This window comes from Molothrus aeneus, chromosome 5, assembly GCF_037042795.1.
Source record: "Molothrus aeneus isolate 106 chromosome 5, BPBGC_Maene_1.0, whole genome shotgun sequence".
NCBI lineage: Eukaryota > Metazoa > Chordata > Aves > Passeriformes > Icteridae > Molothrus > Molothrus aeneus.
Genome location: NC_089650.1, coordinates 23,241,092 through 23,253,140, shown reverse-complemented (window position 1 = coordinate 23,253,140; position 12,049 = coordinate 23,241,092). Strand labels below are relative to the sequence as shown.

At 39.3% G+C, this 12,049-nt stretch overlaps 1 protein-coding gene across 1 annotated transcript in view; it reads left to right on the top strand.

Moving 5' to 3' along the window:
- The window catches only part of ANO4 (anoctamin 4), a 187,298-nt gene extending 177,038 nt beyond the window's left edge, over nucleotides 1-10,260 (top strand). Inside the window, exons 26-29 of the mRNA XM_066549687.1 lie at nucleotides 786-905; nucleotides 3,657-3,762; nucleotides 6,580-7,432; nucleotides 9,610-10,260. Coding sequence (XP_066405784.1) covers nucleotides 786-905; nucleotides 3,657-3,762; nucleotides 6,580-6,771 — 418 coding nt within the window. The 3' untranslated portion in view covers nucleotides 6,772-7,432; nucleotides 9,610-10,260. The remainder of the gene's footprint in view (nucleotides 1-785; nucleotides 906-3,656; nucleotides 3,763-6,579; nucleotides 7,433-9,609) is intronic.
- The last annotated feature ends 1,789 nt before the right edge of the window (nucleotides 10,261-12,049 follow it).

Below are 12,049 nucleotides of genomic sequence, written 5' to 3'. Positions count from 1 at the left end.
AATACTGGAATTAAATTAAGTTCCAAATGTAATCAGTATGGAGACAAAGCCAGATGGTGTTTGAATATAATTTCTCAAACACTGTCAAGTCCATATTTAGGAAAACCCAACCCAAAACCAAATCCCCCAACCCTTACTGTGCATTATACTCTACACCAAGATACGTATTGTGTCTACCCTTACCTGTGTTTGGGCAGTGCAGCATGACCAGCACAACACATTTTGGTCAGATCTCTTCAGCTTTACTAACACAAACTTGACACCCACAGCCCTTCAACAGGGGATAATTTCTCCTACTCAGTATTCTCTAAATTTTGCCTGGCCCTCACAGTGTTCAGTCACGCTGGGATCTTCTAGAACGGAGTTCCTCTGATCAACTGGGCATTTTCTAAAAAGCTGTTTAAGTGTACTATCTTTCCATCTGATTTAGTGTCCCTTTGTGCTAGTACCATGAGTGTAACAGTGGGAATATTTTGATTATCTTCCTAACACTCCTCATTATTTTCTCTGCCCCTATTGTTCACCATTTAGGTGACTTTTCAAAAGTAACTAGTCCCAATCTTCACCATTCCTTCTCCCACAGAAATCTACCATTGCTTCACGTTTATTGTTCATCTGACCTACTTTAGCATTTCTTTTATATTGCTTCACCATCCCTTTCAAATATTAATAAGCACCAAAATTGTACTTTTGGATTTTATGAAACCCAAAGGACATCCTCCTGGGTACAACAGTTTATGGAAAAACCTTGCTGTGTCCTGCTGACAGCATTTTGTCCCCTCTAGGTGTATGGTTGGCTATGTTAATGCCAGTTTATCAGTATTTCTGGTGTCTGACTTTGAAAACCGTTCAGAGCCAACATCAAATGGAAGTGAATTCTCTGGTTCACCATTAAAATATTGCAGGTAAGTTTCTGTTCAACATACTTCTCTGCTTTAGGACATTAAATAGAGAAGCATAATAATAAATCTGGAGTTGAAACTAAATTTTAGAAGTTAAAAATTGAAAGTTTTAACTGTGCTGTTCAGAGTCATGCTCTTCTTGGTACTGTTTCACTGTTACCTGCATGATTCCTTCCTCAGATAAAAGAGAAGCCAAAAAGTTGGTATCTGGAGGGTGTTCCTAATGCAGGATTTTTATGGTGTCATAGCTTGACTCAGACACAATCATCATGGATAAATATGGTATCAAAGGGCCAGTAATAGGGGCCTGATTACTTAGGTACCAGTGAGACCCAATTGTGATGAGATGATATCACAGGGCATGCACAGGAAGTCAAGGTTGCACAGGAGAGGCCACACTGAGGTGTTCCACAGGTCTGACAGACATAAACAGGCTCTGTCATAAGCTGGCTTTACGAAACCTCAAATCCAGCATTTCCAAATTGTGGAATGGGTAATATGTTTATGTCATTGCTTACTGGTGTAATTATTAGTAATAATCATATACTTGTGGTTTGAATCAAAAGAAGATGAGCAGTTAATCATCTGCACATCTTTGTCCTCAACAACAGATTGGAGAAATTGCAGTCTGAGAAAAATCTGTAATGGCTGATTTGTACCTGAGTGAATTTGATGGCCAAAAACCCCCAAGGGTCTACATAAAGGTCTTAAATAGTGTCCCAACCAAAAATACCAAACAAATACAGCTACCATTTTTTAATTGCCATGTTACATTACAAGCATGAGACCTGGTAGTCTTCAGGAGATACACTTAGTCCCAGTATTTTTCATTGTAAAGAATTAAAAATCCTTTTATGAGTGCCTAAAGAACAAAAGATACTTTGTGATACCACAGAGGTCTGTGATACAGCAAAAGTCAGTGATACTTGCAATATTGTGATGTTTTTATGAATAGGAAGACTTTTGAGTGGTATAACATAATAAATGGGGGGAGGGGCATGAAGATGCTGCTCCTTCAATTTTAAGATGGAAATCCCACAATAAAAAAAAAAAATTGTCTGCTCAATATCCCCTAAACAGAACACTATTAAATTTGGTGTGATAAATCTCCAAAAGATATATCTGTCCTTTTGGGAGACACTGAATTGTTGTGTATATCTACCCTTGAAAGAAAATTAACATCTTTCTTTATCTGAGTTTATCAGCTTCTTATCAAATTCCATTCTACTAAAGCATCATTTTAATTGCACTTCAGAGCAGACATTAATAGGGAGGTTAGGAAATATTATGTTCTACTGTGTAATTGTGTATTGTGTAGGCATTTTTCCAGGAAGGCAGTATGTCTGAAAAAAGTCCCAGTTAGCTTCTGGTTGCCTGGAACACAGATAGTGCTGTGCTATTCTGGTTGTTTATAAAAGGTTTCCCCATTTTTTCATGGGTAACAATGGATTCCTAGTGAATCCTAGGAAGTAGAATGCTTAGAATATTCTAAAACATCCTAAACTATGAAGTCAGAATGCTACTTGCACAAGGAAAGATCATCTCAGTTTTTAGAACTTATTCTAGAAATACTGCAATTTCTGAGAGATTTGATGCTAAGATGTCAAGACAGTTCATTTCAGTCTGTATAGCACCTTCTACAATGTAAGAAGGTGAAGCTTCATGGAGAAATACAGATTGTCATAGGGATTAAATAATGTTTATTTCTTTTATTCATCTGCATTTTCATTAGTTTCTTAAAACTAACTTAGTGATCAACCTGTATTATTTACTATGGTATTTTCAATATTTTTTTACAGTGGATTTTCTGTTCCATCTAGGAAACAGATGAAGAAATGAACAATTTTTACACTACTTTTAAATAAGGTTTCCACAGTTCTATTTTAGAATTAACAAACTGGTAGTAAAAATGGACTCCAGAATATGTGACTTAAACAGATTCATGGTTTGTAAATACAATCTTGGAGTATTCCTGGATTCAACTCTCTCAAGAAATATCTACAGTTAAATTTTGGAGACCTAAATTCTTCTAAATAACACTATGAGAAAAGACAGGAGATCACTTTCTCACATGGTCCTCACCTCTTGATATACCAACAGGTGTAGTGCTGGCTCTGCTCAAGTCAGGATGAGTCATGTTTTACACCAGGGTTGGCCAACTAATTGATCAAGGGCCAGGTGGAATCCATGAGGCATTTTTATATGGATTTTGGGAGAACCATCAGGCTGACAAAACTGGGGACATTTATGGGTTCAAAATGTCCTTGAATAAAGGGAATAAAGTGTCCCTTAAATGAGCAGAGCATCTCACCCTTCTCCAAGTTCTGAGGAGATGCCTGAAAGGTACACGTTGTGCTGCCAAGGGAGATGCTGTAGGGTCAAAGCTCCTCCCATCCTCTGTATTTGTTTCAGGGGTTTTTCTTCAGACACTGGTTTGGGTCCTTTGTACCCAATTTTTATTAGAACTCCTGGAGTGCATCCTACTGGTAGGTTTCAGCTGAAAGTCAGTCCATCTGCATGAAGAAAAGCGTGGGAAGTGGAGGTGGTCAGCACACTTGCTTCAAAAGCAGGCACCTGACCTGAAATCAAGCCCAGCCTTTGAAGCACGCAGCATTAGAGTAACCTGTGCAGTTTGGACTGAGCTCATTTTTGGTGCAGAGAATGTAATGATCGAGAGGAGATAGGTTTTGGGTTTGCCTTCACCCAGGCAGCAGTGTAGAGGTTGCTAACTCCCACACTGTGCTTGTCTTTCAGGTACAGGGACTACCGGGACCCTCCGCACTCGCCTGTGCCCTACGGTTACACGCTGCAGTTCTGGCACGTCCTGGCAGCGCGCTTGGCCTTCATTATTGTGTTTGAGGTCAGTGCCCATCCAGGTGGCAGAACAAAAACAAAAAGAAAACTAATTTCCCTCTGAAGCTTTGCTTTGGGCTGATCTATGATGGCAGCTGTTGAGGTGGTTTTGTGGTTTTTGTCTTAGTTTCTTCTACTTATATCATGCTTTGTATTCTCGGCTTTGTTTTCTGAACAGTCATAGGAATGTAGGTTCTTATAGGAAAGGGCATATAACATTGAAAACTATAGCAGTGATTTGCAAAGGGGGGAAATAAATGAAGCCTTTATTTCCTTTTTTAGTAATTTGTCTAGGTTGGGAAGGCATATGCTGACTGTTGCATGAGGATAGGGGTGAAGGAACATGAAAAAAAAAATATTAAATCTGAGCAACTGAGAAGCAATAATAGTTAAAGTTACAGTATTTACACATCTAGCTTTTTTTCTTGTTTTTCTTTTTAATGCCTTTCATTCCTCCAGAATGGTTGGCATCACAAAGATGATGACAATGAAAAGGATTCAATATCTTTGTCTATGTTCATAATATTAGTTTTTACTGTCAGTATTTCAGTGTCTTTAAGGCAAACCAAAGGAGATAATACCAACTTCACATGACTGGTGTTCCCATGCTGATTTTGAAAAAAAGAGCCAGAAGAGTAGACAAATAGGATAAGATGATTTACCAGAAAAAAAAAAAAGCAGTTTTTAAGGCCTAATTTCAAGAGCCTGAATATCCCCACCAGAATCCAGGAGCTCAACATTTCTTGAGCACAAGAAGTTTAAAATATCTTTTACACTGTGAAGAAGCCAAAGAAGGAACACATCATTTTAGAAAACATTTTACTCAATCCTCTGCTCTGAAATCATAGCAACAGGGCATTCAGCACACATATGGAAACTGTAGTCACCATACTGGCATATATGTAATGTTCATGAGCACATATTTCATTCTGACTCACAGAAGAGTGTAAATTCATTCTGAACTGAGCTTTCAACACACCTCTTTGGATAACACAACAGAAGCATTTGTGTTAGAGCAAAGGTGGAGAAGAAGCATTTTCTAGATTATTATTTCTATTCCTTGTGGCTCAGCAGAAGCCCAAGGACTTCAGCAAATTCCCCATGATTGCAATTTTCAGACCTCCCCAGGTGAAGGAATATGGCACTGCAAGTTGGGGTCTATTTTTCCTTTACACTGGATAATTTATTAGTTTCCAAGGAGACCATTTCTTCCATCATCTGTTCCACACTCAAGGAAATATTAAGGGAAAGAAAGAGAGAAAGATTTAATAGAGGCCTGTTGGGCTTAATCCCTTCTAGTTTCATGAGCAGTCAGTACTGAAAGTCAGGGTATGCCTCTCCAAAAAGAACTACAAGAATAGTCTTGGAAATTCAGCCTAAGAATTTTAAAGACTGAAGAGAGTCTGGCCTCTTGATACACACTTGACATAAAGGCAGCACAGCGTAGGCACAAAGAGAAGTCAGGCAAGAAAAATGAGCCCTGTTCAAATCTCAGTGTCCAACCAAATGTGTGACCAACTGTGGAATAACTCTTAGTCTTACCGGGCACATCTGAGTTGACTTTGCTTTTTCTCAACCAAAGCCATAGGCTGGCTCATATCTGCCTCCCTCAACATGAGCCACTCTGTTTAGTGACACTACAAGCTGTCTCCTTAACTATATCTCTGGAATCAAAAAGGTAATTGCAGCAGAAACCATGACCTATTTTTTTTGAAAACACTAAGGGTTGTATTGTGATAGCCGCAGTGCTTACAATGAAGATTGCACAAAGATACAGGGGATTCAAGATAGGTTTTTTCATAAATTAAGTAACTGCCTAGGCTCAGGCCCCTTTTTGGCACTCTGAGTGTGGTTTGTTTTGGATAACTTAACCTCCTTTGAAAACGAACAAAAGTATTTCCTATCACTGCAAAAGGAATTCTTTGTCCAGGCTAAACTGACAGAAGAGGCTTTTTCCCCCTCTTTTTAGGTTTGGCAAAAAACCCTAACAATTAGAGTATTGTGAGTTTATTTATCATGAGGGAAGAATACATGGGAAAACATTTTACATTCTCTTTTCAGTGGCTTTCAAAAGAAGGGTTCTGCTTGGAGAAGAAAAAATACCTTTATTTCTCCAATCTTGAATGTATGTCCTTTCTGAGATGGAAGATTTTTTTGTTTATCTGTTCTTCCTCTTAAGTGAAGGGAATAAATCTCCAAGCAGCATTTCTGATCAAACAGAAAAGGACACTCATGCAATCCTTGGGCATCAAACTCAAGTTTTGCTGTGTCATGCCTAAAATAGGAGGGACAAAGGGTCAGTCAACTTCTGTTTAACTGTGGTGTTTGCTAAACAGGAATATGTCTTTGGATAAGAGACACAGAGTAAGAAAAAATGTTTAGGTTTTGTTTTGTATAGATATATTACTGCTTTTGTATAGATTCAACTACTTCAAATTTTGATGTGTTTATGGCAAAAGGAAAGTGTTACATCATTTGAGCCTCCTCTTCCTGCAGAGCAGGAACTAATACCAGTACTAACACCAGGCTCTGTCCAAACAACCTTACAGCAAATCATGACCTCTGGGCTTTGAACACACAGGTCATAGAAGAGTTTTGAGGCTTTCTTTTAACCCACCTGCTCATAATTTCTGCTGTGACCCACACTTCACTGAGTGGCTGGAGTTTTTGTGGGGGAAGAAACTTCATTGGTTTTTTCCCTTAAAATTTAGTCATGGATTTAGTTTAAACACATATCAGAAAGAGATGGTTTTCAGAAGATACGAAAAGTACTTGTTTTCTTCCTGAGGTTTTAAATTTTTCTTTCCTTTTTTTGTGTTCACAGCACCTTGTCTTTTGCATAAAGCATCTGATCTCCTACTTAATTCCAGATCTTCCAAAAGATCTGAGAGATCGAATGAGGAGAGAAAAGTACTTGATTCAGGAAATGATGTATGAAGCTGAGCTAGAACGTCTGCAAAAAGAGCGGAAGGAAAGGAAAAAGAATGGAAAATCTTATCACAATGAGTGGCCATGACAGGATGTGGAAGAAACTGCTTAAAAGAAGATAAGAACTCTTGTTTAAAAAAAAAATCCTGATTTTCTACAGCAGAGAGTGCACTGAAAGGAATAGTCAGTAACGTGTGCATTTTGCACGTGTGCCCCTCTTCAAAAGGGTGGATTTTGTCATAAGCCTTTTGAAATTAGAGGTGTTTCCAAGGCTTAGTCCTCTCCAGAGCTGATGTCAACACGAGCACATCAGACCAATACTAAGTCTCTGCACTCTTGCCAGGAAGTTCCCAGGCCCTGACTAAAACTCAGGGCCCTGAACTTCAAAGCAGTTACACAACTTCCAGTGCTTTACAGAACTTGGTGATCTTCCGGCTCATTCTCATGAAGTTGCTGCTTCACAAGCAGTGACTGCGCCTTGGCAACGTGGCAGTGTTTGTCTGTGTGTGTGGCCACCACCTGCAGCACGTGCATGGCAGCGTTGCTCTCTTCCACAGCGGACCCAACCGCGTTAGTTTGCATTTGCCACCGGTTAAGGTCACGTAGCTGGACCATTTCCATTGCTCAACAATACTGAAGTATTATCTAGAAGGAGATGCATGATCACGAGTCTGATCAACTGGCCTGACAATGCTGAAAAATGTAGGCATCAGAAGTGCAGATAGCCAAGCATCTAAATGTGGCCAGAGGTATCTAGCTATAGGATCATTTATTTGGAAATGACACTGTGAAAAGTTGGTAATATATATTAAAGTTTTGAACAGTGCCTTTTCAGCTATAGGACTGTCTGATGTCTGAAGGAATGAAATCAGGTTAGGGCATCTTGCCCAGAACTGCCCACAGATTTGTGTTGCCAGATCACATTGAGGCCTAGTCAGGAATTAGGGTGTACTTACACATGTAACACATCAGACAGTGTCTTAAAGACCTATCTGCCTAAGTAAAACAAACAAAAAAAGGCAGATGAACAAGGTGAGCAGAATAAAACACAGTCATCCAGAATATCTACACTTGTAGCACTTTCTGTATTCATCATTCCATTATCTATGAAGGGGTGGAGGGAAAAAACAAAACAACAGACTGTAGTATGAAACAGCTTGAAATCCTTAATGCAGAGCAATTCTGCATAGGCTGCAAATGAGACTTGGGTAAAATAAGCCACTGTCAGTATCCTTTAGCAAATTCCTTAATACTGAGAAATTTAAAATTTCTGATTTAATTAAGAAATTCAAAATTTCCAGACTATTAACCCAAAAGAGTGGACTTGTAGCTTTGAAGACATAATAACTGTTGGATAGAGCAACATGAATCAAAATACTGAGTGTTGTGAAAGCTCTTCAATCAGTTATTTCTAAAAGTTATTCTAGAAGTAATTTGATAGAAGGAGTAGAATTTGCCCTTCTGGACAGACCACACAATGCAAGATCCTACAGATGGATACCTCAAGCTCCACATGACAACAGGACCATTTGCACCAAGACAAATATCAGCAAATTAGATCTATTAACTTTTTTCCACTGCAAAGGAGAACTGTGCTATTTACATGAGAGGGGGGAGCTTTGATGAAAGGCAATATGACTTGAGGAAGGAGAGGGATGAAAGAAAATGTGAGCACCCTCCTCTCTGTAGCCACTGCCTGCCTACACAAAAAAGCAAGGAACCTCCTCCAGTAGTGACCCTCCATCCTACCTGAAGAGGATAAATGACATAGCAGCTCCCTTTTATCAGATCCTGGCCCAAGCCTGAAAGTCCCATGAGACAACATAAACACTGAAGGAATATCAGGATTAGTCTGTTCTGTGTTGTCTTGGTGCCAAACTGAGTGGGGAGCAAAAGTAGTGGCTGTGGGGTAAATTCCTGACTAATGGGGAAGTGAATTTGTTCATCTTTGCTCACAGCAGCTGTGGACACAGCCCCCAGGACAGTGGGGAAATAGAAATATTTCTGTCTCTGTAAATAGGGGGTGGGGATCAGGCAATGTTGACCTCCAATACACACATGCCAGATGGGTTAGTATTTACCATCCACCACCTACAGCTGCAGCCTGGGAATTTTGAGGCAGGATCACTGTGCAAAATCATATTCAGACGAAATTCACATGAATAATTGGATTGTTTTGGATACCCTTTGTTTAATGTCTAAACCAACAGATGACCAGAGCTTAGAAACTGTTTACTAAGTAGTAAAGTGAGACATGAGCCATGCATAAAATCAGTGTCACCCATATGAGCAAAATGGACCTTTGCAAATCCCTGCAGTAAGACGCAGCTTTGTCAATTTAGATCTCAGTAACTCTGAGAACTGAACTGAAATACAGTAGAATATAAACTGACTTCCACTCCAGAGAAACCACTGCAATAAAATGTGCCAAAACAAATAACGTGCAGCAGAAATGCAACAGCTAATAATTGCCTTTGAGAGTAGTTTTCAAGATAGCTGCATTAGGATGAATTTTCCTGACAACACATTGCTAGAAGATGTGTCCTGCTCTGCTCTAAATAAGATCATAGGTTGGCTGCTTGCCAAGCTTGTGCTGAGGATGATGCTGCAAGGGGCTCTGACCTCCCTGGCAGACCCTGAGTACATCTCTGTCACTTCAGTTTGACCAGCCAACCCATCGAGGTTTCTCTGCTGCTGGTCTGATGAACAGATTTCCCGAGAGTCCTTCAGAGCTACATAGCAGAACACTCAGGAAAGATGCCCCCTTTTTATTTCCTAGAAAAATAAAATACAAATAATAGTATAATAATAAATGGAATTTTAATAGTCTCTAGAGAACTAATTTATGCCATTCTCTTCCTGATCTGATGATGGGTTTTGTTTAAATCTCCATGTGACAGTCCTGTATGTTGTTTATTTATTCCAGCTCCACAAGAGCACTACCTTCAAGAGAATGAGAAAAAACTGCAACCTCAATGCATGGCACAGACATTTTACATAGCAAGCAGGACAGCACACATCAGAGGATTTACTGTGAAATCATCTTGCAATCAGCATAGGATTGCTCTCCATAGGCCATTCTTGACAGCAGCATGTACTTCATGAGCAGTTACACACCAGTTTTTAAAACCAAGGAAAAAATGTATATTGGGACTGTTTTTCAGCCCGTTTGCTAAGTTTTTTGCATTCTATCCCATGCTGGTTTTACAGATCTTAGAATAAAAAATGTAAATGAACAACCTGGATACTCTGACAAAAGAAAAATCTAGGAATAGAGCATCATCTACGTTCAAGTCACCAAATACTACAACAGAAAACGTGTTTACAAATCAGTTCTTTTTTATTTTAAATCTTTCTGAGGGGAGTTACATTATTGACCATATATATTATATATATATACATATATATAAAGTATATAGAGAAATTGTTTATTTGTAAATAGAAAAATTAAAATTCTATGGAAAAGAATGTCAAGTTTTCACACTTTAAAAAAAATCATCAACATAAAGCCATGTTTAATGCTTGTACAATGTGATGTAATAAACTTTAAAAATAAATAATGCACATGAAATATTTACTGCTTGTCATTCATGAGTTTCTTTCTGTTTACCTTATTTGTTCAGCAAGCAAACTGACCAGTCAGATAGAAGTAAAATTTAAATGCAGACCAAAAAGAGACAAAATCTGTCACTATTTTCTCTCCGTGGTTCTTTTGTGTGTTCACATAGTCAAATATTGTTACTGTTGTGGTTTTATGGTTGGGGTTTTTTAATGTTTTTTACTTAAACAGGTTCCAAATTGTTTTGTCTCGTGACCCTGCCAGATGCTCCATGTAATTTGGACACTGTGGAGTGCTCCCACTCCTGTGAAATGAGTCAGTTTTGAGCATCCCACATTTCTTTATCAGGAGAGTATCAGGAGAGCTTTTAGCTGAGAGAGATGAAGGATCAGGATGCAGGAGTATGGTGGAGACTCCAAGAATTATCTTGCTTTTACACAGACAAGGAAGGCCTTGGCTTAGAGTTCAGCTAGCAGAGGACAGTATATTTTCCCAGAGAAAATATTATTGAAAAACAATTAATTGTTTTAATTAATGATATCAATTAAGAAGAATATAGGAAAAAAATAAAGCCAAAAAAGTCACTTTATAGCTCTGCAGCAGTTATGGGAGGTTAGATAACAAGAAATGGGGTAGCTGCTTAGGTCACCTGCAAAGCCTAAGGGTGTTTGTCTCTAAACTGCTTACTGAAAGATATACTTCCCAGTGAAAACTCATCTTGATGTTATGATTGAGGACCAATAAATATCACCTGGCCCAAACCCAAACTTCACTTCATACCAAAATTCAAGTTAAATGACTGCTCAGTGCTTAAATAGTGACTTCAGCAATAAAGGGGAGGTAAGATGGTAATTAACTTGTTTCCTCTGTTTTAAAAAACTAAGTGAATTCAAAGCACAGAGAAGAAAACTACATTTTTTAAGTCTGACAGCCAGGAAGATTAGTTTTCATGAACAAAACAGGTAGAAGCTACAGATGATCTAAGGCAGCATCAACTACAGCACAGTAATTTCAGCACAGAGTGATGCAGAAAGGACATGCTGATTTTGTTTCACACAGCAGTGACCAGTCACCCTCTGGAGAAGCACATTCAGATGGGAATTCAGCATTTGGATTGGGAGGGCTGTAGCCATACTGGCAGGCACACAGATCAAGTGCTTGCTACAGGCTTCTGTTCTCTGTTACAGCTCTCTCACAAAGCACAGGTACACAGAGGCACACCAGTCCACTTCAGCACTCTGCAGCAGCATGGAGATAGCAGTGCCTACCCTCTTTCAGATCTATGGGCTGAAAGTACCAGGTAAGTATAAATTGTTATATTCCAAGGCTGAAGAAGTATTCCATAGCACAGAATGCAGTATCTGTTTCTGGGTCATGAAGACAAGGCACAAGGTGGAATGAGCTGCACTTATCTTCTGAGACTTGAGAAGCATAGCCAGCTGATTCAGTCAATGGGCTAATTGTCTCAGAGTAACTCAGACAGTCCCAAAACAGAGATATTCCTGTCCTGAATCCTAGAAGACTTTATTCAGGATGCTATTGTTTGTCTCAGATCTCAGATAAAGGGACACAAGACATAACTCATGGGATCTATCCCACTTGATCACAGCCCTTCCACACAGTGGCTTTAGGCACTGACCTGAACCAGAGCTACAGCAGTGGAGTGGGAAAAGGGGCTGGCCCTAAAGTCTGCACTGGATAATGCAAAAAAATGCTTCAGGAGGCATGGGGGAAAGCTGCCTCCATCACCACATAGTTTTGCGCTGGGTTAGCCCATGGAGTCAAGGCCTTGGTGGCACCCACAGAG